The 12,414-nt window shown below is 42.8% G+C and overlaps 1 protein-coding gene across 17 annotated transcripts in view; it reads left to right on the top strand.

Annotated features, from left to right (window-relative positions):
• The window catches only part of Eif4g3 (eukaryotic translation initiation factor 4 gamma 3), a 239,448-nt gene that overhangs the window by 113,464 nt on the left and 113,570 nt on the right, over window positions 1–12,414 (top strand). For all 17 annotated transcript variants that reach the window (XM_057785401.1, XM_057785396.1, XM_057785399.1 and 14 more), the window contains 4 exons: window positions 362–541; window positions 893–1,007; window positions 9,003–9,100; window positions 11,886–12,008. In XM_057785401.1, coding sequence (XP_057641384.1) covers window positions 362–541; window positions 893–1,007; window positions 9,003–9,100; window positions 11,886–12,008 — 516 coding nt within the window. The remainder of the gene's footprint in view (window positions 1–361; window positions 542–892; window positions 1,008–9,002; window positions 9,101–11,885; window positions 12,009–12,414) is intronic.

Raw genomic sequence — 12,414 nt, 5'->3', positions numbered from 1 at the left:
TTCAGAAGCCAGTGCTTTTTATAAAACAGAACATGTAGAGAAATACCACTTACTTCTTTTGTTGTTTTTATCGCTGATGTTAAAAATAATAGAGTGCATGGCTTTCAGTTTTAAATAGGTGAAGCTAACGCATTGAGACTGCCCTGTTGTGTGTTGCCTGGAGACATGGACCAGAATCTGATTCCATGTGAAGATAGTTTATGAATTTAGTTATTAGACAACCTATTGTCTTCTGCATATTCTAACTCTAAGTCAATCAGTTTAGTAGTGTGCGGGGGGGGGCGGGGAGGAGAAAACTCAAGATATTAGATCTATATATTACCCTTTGTGAATAAATAAAAATTCTTTCTTCCTCTCCCAGTTTTTCCAGAGGCCTCAGATCCAGCCTCCCAGAGCGACCATCCCAAACAGCAGTCCTTCCATTCGTCCTGGTGCACAGACTCCCACTGCCGTGTACCAGGCCAACCAGCACATCATGATGGTTAACCATCTGCCTATGCCATACCCTGTTCCCCAGGGGCCTCAGTACTGTATACCACAGGTAAGGGAGCCTGACTTCTAATGGGGATCAGGGTGGTGGTGGTGATCAATAGACTGGATTTTAGTGTCCTGGGAGCTTTTTAATTGATTGCAAGTCTAGCCATTTTTGCCAACTTTCCTAAAACTGTACAAAGATTCTTACACAAATTTACAAATTGGTAGTGAAATTATTCCCCAGTATCATCCTTCCTATGGTGTTGTTTCATGTCATCACTTCGCTTCACTCTCGCTGTCATGGACAAACAAACATTTAACGGCCACACCTTCAGGTCTTCTCAACAGTCTCTGTACACAGTGCTGTGTTTTCTAAAACTCCCCTCTGTGTCAACCGCAAATGTGTGTTTTCTTCTAGTACCGCCACGGTGGTCCTCCGTATGTGGGGCCCCCACAGCAATATCCAGTTCAGCCACCGGGGCCGGGACCTTTTTATCCTGGACCAGGACCTGGGGACTTTGCTAATGCTTATGGTGAGTAAAAAGCCAAGCCATTCTGCTCATTTGTCATGTTCCTCTTACTCTTTGCTGGGTCACATTAGCTATTGCCACTTAAAGGTTTGAAGAATTTTTAAATAAAATCTTATCAACTTTTTTTTTTCCTGTTGAATCCATGTGGTAGGTTTCTGGCTTCTCCCACCAAACAACTGTCACACACATTTTTATGTTTGGTTAATAGTATAATGTAAATTTGCCTCCTATCTTTGAGTTTTACCCCCCACGCCCCGAACTTTATCGTCAACCCACTTTTCCCCCCATTTCATATAATATCCATGAAGCAGATATTTCAGTTTGTTCTCTTCTCTGTTATAACACAAGCCCCTAGAACAATGAATGGCTACTCTGGGGAGTTTGGCAGTGAGTGTGTTCCTTACCTGTAGATATTCAGTCAGCGCTATTGTCTGGGCATGTTCTGAGGATTGGTTGAGATAAAAATGCTTTTTGTGGGGGAAGGAGACAGGAGACAGGTTCTCAGTGGGTAGCCTGGGCTGTCCTTGAACTCAGAATCCTCCTGCCTCAGCTTTAAAGGTGTTCTTAGTGCACGGATGTAAATGCCAACTAAGAGTTGGCCTGTGGGTTGTCAGGGAACTCGGAAGTCATGCCGAGTACTCGTCTAGCACACTTACTGTATATGGCACTTGTTTCATGCCACAGAACCTGAACTGCAAGGAGGAAAATTAGAGGATATTAGGAAATGAAGCTTTAAGGTTCAGTCATCAGTGGTCTTTTGTAGTACTAGCAAAGCAGAGGCATTGGGGCTTCAACTAACTTAACGCAGTAATCCACTCACTGAGTCTCTCCCATTGGATTTAGTGGCACCATGTTGTCTTTACAGTTACTTGTATTTGGGGGTAACCAGTCTTTTTTGGTGGTGAAGTTCTTGGAGTTTGAACCTTTCTATCTTGTGGGTCAGTACTGCCTCATGGCACTGTTTAAAAATGATTTGTTTTATAAGCTATAAAATCTCAAGACCTCAACAGTTTTCCTAAGTATAGGTCAGCTCTGTTAATTTGTATTATCACAATAAATATTATCCAGAAATTTTGTAATTAGAAAAGCTGAAATTTTCAGAGTAAAGATTCTAAAATTAATATTCCCTTAAATTTCATGTTGCAAAGGGTCATGTTCTGATCGACAGAACCGTTTTCAATGGTTCCTCCCTGAATTGCGATATGCAGCTTCCTTACAGGTTACTAGAATGATCTTTTGACTCTGAAATAGCATACTAAATTCTTCTTCCATTTTGGAGCATCTGCTTGCTGTTGCTCTTAGTATGACTCTTATAAGAGTAATATGTAGCTGTCAATCTGTCATGTTAAATATTGGCTTTTCTAGCCTGGCAATGGTGCATGCCTTTAATCCCAGTACTCAGGAGGCAGAGATCTCTTGAGTTCAAGGCCAGCCAGGGCTATACAGAGAAACACTGACTTTTTTTAAAAAAATAAAAATGAGTGTTTCATTTTGGAGAGATGGCTCAGAGCTTAAGAGCACTGGATGTTCTTCCAGAGGTCCTGAGTTCAATCCCCAGCAACTACATGGTGGCTCACAACCATCTGTAATGAGATGTGGCTCTCTCTTTTGGCATGCGTTCATATATGCAGACAGAACATATTAGACATTATAAATAAATAAATCTCTTAAAATTTTCACTTTTCTTCCTGTTCCAAGTACACTGCTTTACTTATCGTTATGAAGCAGCTCTGTTGATACGCAGTTTCAACTCATCTGTGATTGACATCTGTTTCTTTTGACAAGTCCCTTTCCCACAAACAAATTATTAGGCATGTCCTATAGCCGTGATGTAGGCCGAACATCTTCTATACTACACTGTTTCAAAAGTGATCTCCATTTCAACTATGTCAGTAACCAAAACAGTGATGAGAATTCAAAGAGCAGGATGCAGAAAGCTACTGTCCCTCAGAAATAACACAAACAGTTGTTATTTTCTTTTTCACTTATTTCAAGTGGCACTTAACTGTTTTCAGTATCATGAAATTTCTGGGCATTTAGAAATCTCACACATCTTTTCCTATTTCAGTGTGTTCTCAAACACATTTCCATTTTGGTATTCTCCCCCTCCATGTGTGTGTGTACATGTAGAGGTTACAGGTCAATGCAGAATCCACTTAATGGATTCTGGGGATCTGGTCATCATGCATGTTGGCAGGAACCCTTGTGCAGCTATCTTGCCCTCTCTTCTTCTTCACCTTAAAAAATTAAAAAAAAAAATCCCACATTTGTTTCTTTTTTTTTTCCTTTTTTTTTATTCTTTTTTAATTAAAATTTCCAACTGCTCCCCGTTTCCCATTTCCCTCCCCCTCCTCCCACACATTGCCCCCTCCCCCCACTCCCCTCCCCCATCCCCACTCCTCTTCTCCTCCCCCCAGTCCATTCCCCCTCCCTCTCGATACTGAAGAGCAGTCCAAATTCCCTGCCCTACAGGAAGACCAAGGTCCTCCCACTTCCATCCAGGCCCAGGAAGGTGAGCATCCAAACAGGCTAAGCTCCCACAAAGCCAGTTCATGTATTAGGATCGAAACCTAGTGCCATTGCCCTTGGCTTCTCATCAGCCTTCATTGTCCGCCATGTTCAGAGAGTCCAGTTTCAACCCATGCTTATTCAGTCCCAGTCCAGCTGGCCTTGGAGAGCTCCCAATAGATCAGTTCCACTGTCACAGTGGGTGGGTGCACGCCTCGTGGTCCTGATTTCCTTGCTCATGTTCTCCCTCCTTCTGCTCCTCATTTGGACCTTAAGAGCTCAGACCGTTGCTCCAATTTGGGTCTCTGTCTCTCTCTCGATCTATCGCCAGATGAAAGTTCCTGTGCCATTCACATTTGTTTCTTTTAAAAATAGTACAAACTATTTTTAGAACAAATCATAAATCAAATTTCTACTCACATTTTTTCATCATTTGGATGGATACTTTTAGCTGTAAAAATGTGTTACCAGTTACTGTGCTTTTATCATAATCAGAATTCTGGGCTACTACATTAGTTCCATTAGTTGCAGACACTTGACCAACTCATGGTGTGCTGTGGCATTCTTCCACCTTCTTGGAGTCCCTTTTTGTAGCTGTGCTGCTGTCAGATACTTTTCTCTCTCTAGTCCTGCGCCTCTCTTGGGTATAGATTCATAGTGTATGTGGGATAGGTTCCTAGCTCTGTGTTCCACTCCTTCAGTCCTCGTCTCCCAGACAGAGGCCTTGGTGCATGTTCTACCGTTGAGTTAGATTCCCACCCTTAGTTCCCAGGTTCGTGACTCTCCTTCAGTGTCTGGAAAGGTAGGATTCTTGAAGTGTTTTTGACAATTTTGAGGAAAGTAGAGTGCTGAACGCTTAGACTAGCCTCCCATGTTGACAGAAGTTTTAGATTTTTAAGGGTATGGTTAGTGGTAGCAGTTAATATTGATAAAGAAAAGAAGAGAAAATTTGCCAGATGACAGGCCTTGCTACACTGTTTTGACCTAGTCTACCCCTCCTGTACCTTTTCCTTCTTCTCCTGGGGCCTCTTTGGAACGCTGGCTCATTGAGCTACTAGGAGCCCTCAGGCACATTTGAGCTGTACAGTGAGCGGGAAACTGAATTATGATAAAATAAAACTAGAGGCATTTGTTCTATTCTCCAGCAAAGAGATCCTGTGTGTTGTGACGTTGATGGACAATGACAAAACTGCTGTTCTGAGTGTGTCGTAAGGTATTCCTACTGGACACTTAATCACTACATTATCTTCATTTCTAAGGCCAATGCAAATTTTCTTGTTTTTTTCCCCCAGAATTATGATGTACAAGACATTGTGTTAAATATTTTGTAGAATGTAGATGTAAAGATATTTCTGTCTTTAACATCTCAAAGTACATGTTTAATTGTTATACTTGGAATTTTACCAATAAGATGAAGCCTTAAATACTGAATATATGTACATCACTAATTCCCTGATCTTTTCACTATCCTAGGCAAGTAAAATGGCTAAAACCTAACATAATCAAAACTAAACCATATGGGATTAGTACATCTTTAATTTTGCCAGTAAGACCTTTAAAAACTGCTATTTGCTGTCAGTATTATTTTATAATGGAAGAATGTTTCAATAAGAAACAAGACATAACTTAAAAATAGCACCAGTTATTTATAAAGATGTCACATTGAAAAATCTTTAAGAATATATAAGTAAGTTTGGGTATGATAGCAAATATCTGGAATCCCAGCACTCCAGGCAGAAGCCAGGCCAGCCAGGCCCCTGTGCTAGAAAAGTAAATAACAGACTGTTTATGTGTATGTGAATTTTGAGGTTCTTAGTGTGTGAGTTTTACTCACCTCATTCTTGCTTTTCATGTGGTCTAGGTTGGGGAACCACTGGGATTGTCTGAAAAGGTGGGCGTCTCAGGCTTTGAAGGCTGTGGTCCCTAATTTTGCTCTTTTCTTCTCTACTGCAGATAGATAGTAAGTGCTACTCAATGGGCGTGTCTTCAGTAGAACACCTAATTATAAAATAAATGGTTGATTTTGCCTTTTGCTCATTGTTGACTGAGTCCTGTTCTAAGCAACCCTGTCTCATTTCCCACTCAAGAACCTTGAGATCAAGAAACATGAACTAACTTAAGTGATAAATGTTCTCATTTTTATAGTTATGTGTTCCTAAGTGTTCTTGGTGGTCTCAGAATTTGGGTTTGCTCATAAAAAGAGAACTCTTGTTTGGTTCACTCAGTTTCCTGCCCTCCTGGAAAGCTGAGAAAGCTCCATGTCTTACTGATTGTGCTTAGCCTATGCTGAGATCAGCAATTTGGTCCTCGTTGATTGATCAGCCATCTGGCGTATGTCTGACAAAACAGCCTCACCAATTCTGTTCTCTCGTGTCACCTTTTGTATCTTATTTCATTTAGTCCAGGAAGTCTGGCCAGATGAGCAGCCTGAGTGTTTGATGCCATAGTAGTATGCTTGCTGCAGTGGGGCGGGGGAGCAGAAGGGCTTCTTTCCCTTTGAACTTCCTGCAACTCTAGTGTGGCCCTCTGCCTAGATCTTTTCCAAACCACTTCAGATGCCACAGATACCCAAAGAGCCTGACACTGCCTCGTGCAGCTCCCAGGTAGCTACATTTCGAGATTTTACAGTGCAGTGACCTTAGAGTATTCCTTCTTGTGCATCAGACCCTAAGGATAGTGCTGTAGCCCTTGCTTCTCTTCTGCAGTGTCACTTTCAGACTTTTCCTTTGGGATGAGTCACCAGGGAGGGTACCCTTTATATCCAGGAATCAACAATAATATGGGGCCAGTGGCTTCTAGTCTCTTGTCCAGTTATAGCCTTGTTTCTGTATTTTTCCTTTAAGCAAATGTTAAATTTAAAAGTCAGAATCTTAGCCTGGTGGTGATGGCTCATGGCATTAATCCCAGCACAGGAGGTGGAGGCAGACAGATCTTTGTGAGTTCGAGGCCATCCTGGTCTACAGAGGGAGTTCCTGGACAGCCAGGGCTGTTACACAGAGAAACCTTATCTTGAAAAATAACAAAGATAGTCTTGCTGTGCAACCCTGTTTGGCCTGGAACTCTCTGTAGACCAAGCTGGCCTTGAGCTCAGAGATCTGCCTGCCTGCGCCTCTCAAAGTGCTAGCATTAAGTACGTACACCACCACTCCTGGCTCAGCAAACTTTTTTTAAAAATATTTATTTGTTTATTATGTATACAATATTCTGTCTGTGTGTATGCCTGAAGGCCAGAAGAGGGCACCAGACCCCATTACAGATGGTTGTGAGCCACCGTGTGGTTGCTGGGAATTGAACTCAGGACCTTTGGAAGAGCAGGCAATGCTGTTAAACCTCTGAGCCATCTCTTCAGCCCCTCAGCAAACTTTTTAAGGAGATAAAAGGGTTATCTATCTTCACAATCTTTATTTTCTTTCTTCCCACTCTCTGTTGAGCTTTCTCCTCAGCAGCTTTTGTAAGCATGCTTTCTGCTTTGACAGAGTTTAGCCCAGCCTCAGATTGACAAAGGGGGCTCATTTGGAGACCAAAGGCTGCTGGTTCCTACCTCTCCCCCCTCTGCCAAACTGAGTGCTTACTTATTGTCCCTAATCTCAAAACTGACCTATATACTCTCCTGTTTGTTATTTTTGAGATAAAGTTTTACTCTGTAGCCCAGGTTGGATTTGAACTCAGGATCTTGCTGCCTTAGCTCAGTGCTGGGATGGTTGCGTGCCCCACAGCTCCCCCATGCCTGCCTCCTTCTCGAAAAGCTGTAGTTGTTGCCTTTGTTTACCTCCTTGCTGATTTTTCTTCTGTGGCCTCTGACAAAGATGGCTTCTTGGGCTTATTTATCTGCTCTCATTTTCTGATTTATCTAATCCCATGATTTTGGTGTTGCTTTTTACAAAAGCCTTTGCTAGTTTGGTTGGCTACTTCTTTAATCCCAGCACTCGGGAGGCAGAGGCAGCTGGATCTCTTGAGTTTGAGGCCAGCCTGGTCTACAGAGAGAGTTTCAGGATAACCAGGACTATACAGAGAAACCTTTCTCCAGAAAAATAAAGAAACCAAAAAAGCCTTTACTGATTACAAAATTAATAACTTTAGAGGCTGAGGGTGTAGCTCAGTTGGTAGAGTGTCTGCTTAATCTGCACAGAGCTCTGTTTCACCGTGGACACCCCATAAACCTGTGTCATGATTCAGGCTTCTGATTCTAGCACTGGGAATGTGACGTCAGGAGAATCGGAAGTGCAGGTCTGTCTTGACTGCCTAGGCAGCTCTGTGTCAGCCTTTGTTGTTTGATGCCCTGGATGAAAGTAACCAGACATACAAGGGCACCTAGTTCATGCCTGTTGTGTGACTAGTGATCATCTCAAACAGCTCCAGGCTTGAGATCCTTTTGTTTCTGGCCATTTCTTTCATGTTCCATGTTTCCCTGAGTAGTTCTTCTGTTCTTTCTCTCAGGCAAAACGAAAATTTAAAACAAACAAACAAACAAAAAACAAAAGCAACCTTCAACAATTGTTCTTTTCTAAATGTTTTCTTCCACACCATTATCCAGTCAACAGATACTGAAGATTGACTTTCTAATTCTGCACCATCTCTCCCCTCCTGTTCTTCTGTGTACCACGATTTGATAGTAATTAGAACAATATTCTACATTTTGGATATTAAAAAAAAAACCTTTGTGTATCTAGGTCTGTCTGGGGAGAAGATAGCTTTGACTGCTGGGCAGTAGAGTCAGCGTGAATAAAGTATGTCTTTGAACTTGGATGTGATTTGTTGTCAGCGTGCTTGAGGGATGAGAGCAGGCAGAGGGTGCGAGTAGAAGGGGATGTAGTCGTGAGTGTGCAGAAATTGGAGCGCAGCTTGGAGCTTGGTTCTTTTTGGGATGTTGTCTTCCCTGCTATCTTTTGTTAAAGCTCTTCCCTTAAGGACTTGTAGGGAGCCTAACCACTGGCCTTCTGTAGCTGTGCCTCTTCACCTAACCACTGGCCTGCCGCAGCTCTGGCTCTTCATACCAAAGAATTTGCATCATCTCTACCCCAAACAAAAGTCCCAGAAGACAGTAACTTAGAGAGTCACTGTTGTGAACTGTGGGCCTCAAGACAAGATTCTTCTTGAAAGTGATGCTGTAACCAGGGTACACCAGATAATCCTGGTGTCACTCTGTAGGAATTGGGCACTGAACTGTTTTCTTTAGATTCTTTTGGTGTTTAGAGATATTACATATTTTAGGGGTAATTTCTTGACTACTATAGTAGCTGGAGGAGAGAGGTTGGGAATGCTACTACCCAGGTTTATAGTGGCTCCGGCCTACATCCCAGGGAACCAGAGGCAGGGGGATCTGACTTGCAGGTCAATGTGGGCCACAGAGTCCAAACCCTATATGAAGCGAAGAAAAGTCGGTAGTTTGTTTTTATTTTCCCAAGAGCTTGTTCAGGGCACCACACCATTGCAGGCCTGTAGTGTTTGACAAAATAACTGAATGCTTCTTATTCTGTTCTGATTCCTTAGGAACGCCTTTTTACCCAAGTCAGCCAGTGTATCAGTCAGCATCTATCATAGTGCCTACGCAGCAGCAGCCCCCTCCAGCCAAGAGAGAGAAAAAAACTGTAAGAGATCTTCATTGATTTGTCATAAATTGGGGCATATAATCATTTCTCAACCAAGCATATCTGACCATTCTATCAACTTTAGTGCACAGTGCGCCACTTCTTCCTCTCCCTTGTGTCACCGCCCCCCCAGCCCAGTGTTTCTGGGCACTTAACTAGAAACTGCATACCCATTCCCCAGTGTCACCTTTTCCCAGTTAGGCATACTGCATGCTTGAGTGGATCCTGACTCTCCTTTACTGCAGTGCTGAGCAGCAAGTTTGAACTGCCAGAAGAAAACAGTAGCGCCAAAGTAAAAGGAGCCAAAATCCTAAAGAGTCACAAGGAGGGGGAAGAAACTTTGGAAGACAGAAACAGCAAGCAGAATTTAGTAAATATACCTATTTACACTACATTATTATAAAGGTGTTGCTTCTGTCTAGTAAGACACACCCAAGAGCCCAGCACCACATATATATTGCAGAATGTTTTGTAGAAGACTGACTTCTAGCCTTTTATCCAGCAGAACATACACAATAGATGGTGCTGACTGTCAGTCAGTAGTGCCCACATCTCCACAGGTGCCCCAGGAGGGAGTGGAGCTGTTCAGCACTCCTGCAGTGCTCTTATTTAAAACAAGTAAGGGATTCAAATTTGGTGCTTTGACTAGAAATAAATGACTTATGAACATATCACCATAAACAGAACACTCCAATTTAGCATGACACTGCAGGCAGGAAATGGGACTTTAAAGTGTTAAGTCAGTATGGTAAAGTTGACTGAATGGCAGTCCGCAATGCTGAGAGAAATGGCACTAACAGAAGTAAAAGGTAGTGATGATGAAGGTCGTTAATAAGAAAAGAGGAAGTTGGATGTGGTGGCACACACTTGTTATCTGAATATTGGGGAGGCTGAAGCAGGAGGATTTATCAAGTTCAAGAGCAGCCTGGGCTACATAGTGAGTTCAAGGCCAGTCTGGGCTACATAGAAAGACAGTTTGAAAAACAAACAAAAAGAGCTGATAATGACACCTATGTCCCTGTAGTCTTCCAGATATTCTAAAGTTTCTTGACAGTGAATTCTATGAAGTTTTCAAACAATTAGTTACCTTACTAAGTTATGGAGGATAATACACTTCAGAAGGGAACCTACTTAATACCCCACTGTCCCAGCTCTGAGGTCCTGGACCCAGGTACTCCACTCTCATTACAGCACCATCCTCTTTGACATCCATAAGCATGGAGAGCCATTGAAAGTTCACAGGAAACTCATGCCACTGTGTTGTGTTCCACCTCTAGCTTAGAGATCCTCTGTCAGTACATTTAGATCTGCCTTGTCCTTCCTAGTGGTACTTTGATAATTTAACTATAAAAATTTAGGATAATATTGATCTGTTCTGTTCCCTATTGGCTTGAATGATGTGTCTGGGCATTTACTCGGAAAAAGCAACAGTACAGTTAGCATCCTCACAGGAATGTACATAGTCTACATGCACATTGCAGCGGGCATCCTAACAGGAGTTCACATAGTGTACATGCACGCTGCAGCCAGCATCCTCACAGTAGTGCACTAGTGTACATGCACGCTGCAGCCAGCATCCTCACAGGAGTGCACTAGTGTACAGAGCACTCTGCAGCCAGCATCCTCACAGGAGTTCACATAGTGTACAGAGCATGCTGCAGCCAGCATCCTCACAGGAGTTCACATAGTGTACAGAGCATGCTGCAGCCAGCATCCTAACAGGAGTTCACATAGTGTACAGAGCATGCTGTAGCCAGCATCCTCACAGGAGTTCACATAGTGTACAGAGCATGCTGTAGCCAGCATCCTCACAGGAGTTCACATAGTGTACAGAGCATGCTGCAGCCAGCATCCTCACAGGAGTTCACATAGTGTACAGAGCATGCTGTAGCCAGCATCCTCACAGGAGTTCACATAGTGTACAGAGCATGCTGCAGCCAGCATCCTCACAGGAGTTCACATAGTGTACAGAGCATGCTGTAGCCAGCATCCTCACAGGAGTTCACATAGTGTACAGAGCATGCTGTAGCCAGCATCCTCACAGGAGTTCACATAGTGTACAGAGCATGCTGTAGCCAGCATCCTCACAGGAGTTCACATAGTGTACAGAGCATGCTGTAGCCAGCATCCTAACAGGAGTTCACATAGTGTACAGAGCATGCTGTAGCCAGCATCCTAACAGGAGTTCACATAGTGTACAGAGCATGCTGCAGCCAGCATCCTAACAGTAGTTCACATAGTGTACAGAGCATGCTGTAGCCAGCATCCTAACAGGAGTTCACATAGTGTACAGAGCACTCTGCAGCCAGCATCCTCACAGGAGTGCACTAGTGTACAGAGCATGCTGCAGCCAGTGCCCTTATAAAAGTATGCAAAGTTCTGGGCAGGTGAAATCCTACGCCTAAATTTTAGCAAATGTATGTATTTTGTTAGTGAGCCTCAGAGGACCATTTAGAACTTTTAAAACCTATTCAGGCACTTTGTTATTCTTAAACTATCTAAGAACTATAAGTAGAATCAATGTATTTGGCAGTCTTATACAAGCGTAGATATTTTACTTTTTTGACCTAGAAATTCAGTCAGCTCAGTCCTACTTTCCTTGCTTTTAGTTCTTTTTATATTCAGTTTGGGTTGCAGCTTGTTGCCTACATTTGTGTTGAGATGTTTAATCCATTGTGGAGATTAACAAATTTAATAGTTATCTCCATGTGTACCTTTGATTCATCATCTAAATCTCGTACATAGACACCTAGATTTATACTTAACATTTTATTTAACTTTGTAGATAAGAATTCGAGATCCAAATCAGGGAGGTAAAGACATAACAGAGGAGATTATGTCTGGAGGTGGCAGCAGAAATCCCACTCCACCTATAGGAAGACCCACATCCACACCCACTCCTCCTCAGGTAAGTAGAGTGAGTATGGTGGTGGGTGATGGGCACCGGTTCACTAACCTCCACTGGCTCTCTTTTCCAGTGGTCACTTTCTGTACTTCCCACTTACGTTGGTTGTTTCATAGCTTGAATATTGCTAAGACAGACATGTTTCTCTTTCCCAGTTGCTTTAAGACATTATTGGTGATGTTTCTGTGTATTGACTTCACATTCAGAGCACAGTTGTTGCCGCTATTCCTAGGGACCTATTGCATGATATCCAGAGGAGCTATGTTCGTGTGGAAACCACCTCATTGGATGAGCATTTTATGAGTTCACTCTAGAGCCTTAGGAAATGCTGTGGAATGGCATGATGACATTGAGAATTGAAGCATTTTAGCAGACTGCGATGCTTCAGATGCCTGCCTCTGTTAGAGCA

This window comes from Chionomys nivalis, chromosome 11 (genome assembly GCF_950005125.1).
Source record: "Chionomys nivalis chromosome 11, mChiNiv1.1, whole genome shotgun sequence".
Lineage (NCBI taxonomy): Eukaryota > Metazoa > Chordata > Mammalia > Rodentia > Cricetidae > Chionomys > Chionomys nivalis.
Note: the sequence above shows the minus strand (reverse complement) of the source record. Positions and strands in the feature narration are given on the sequence as shown.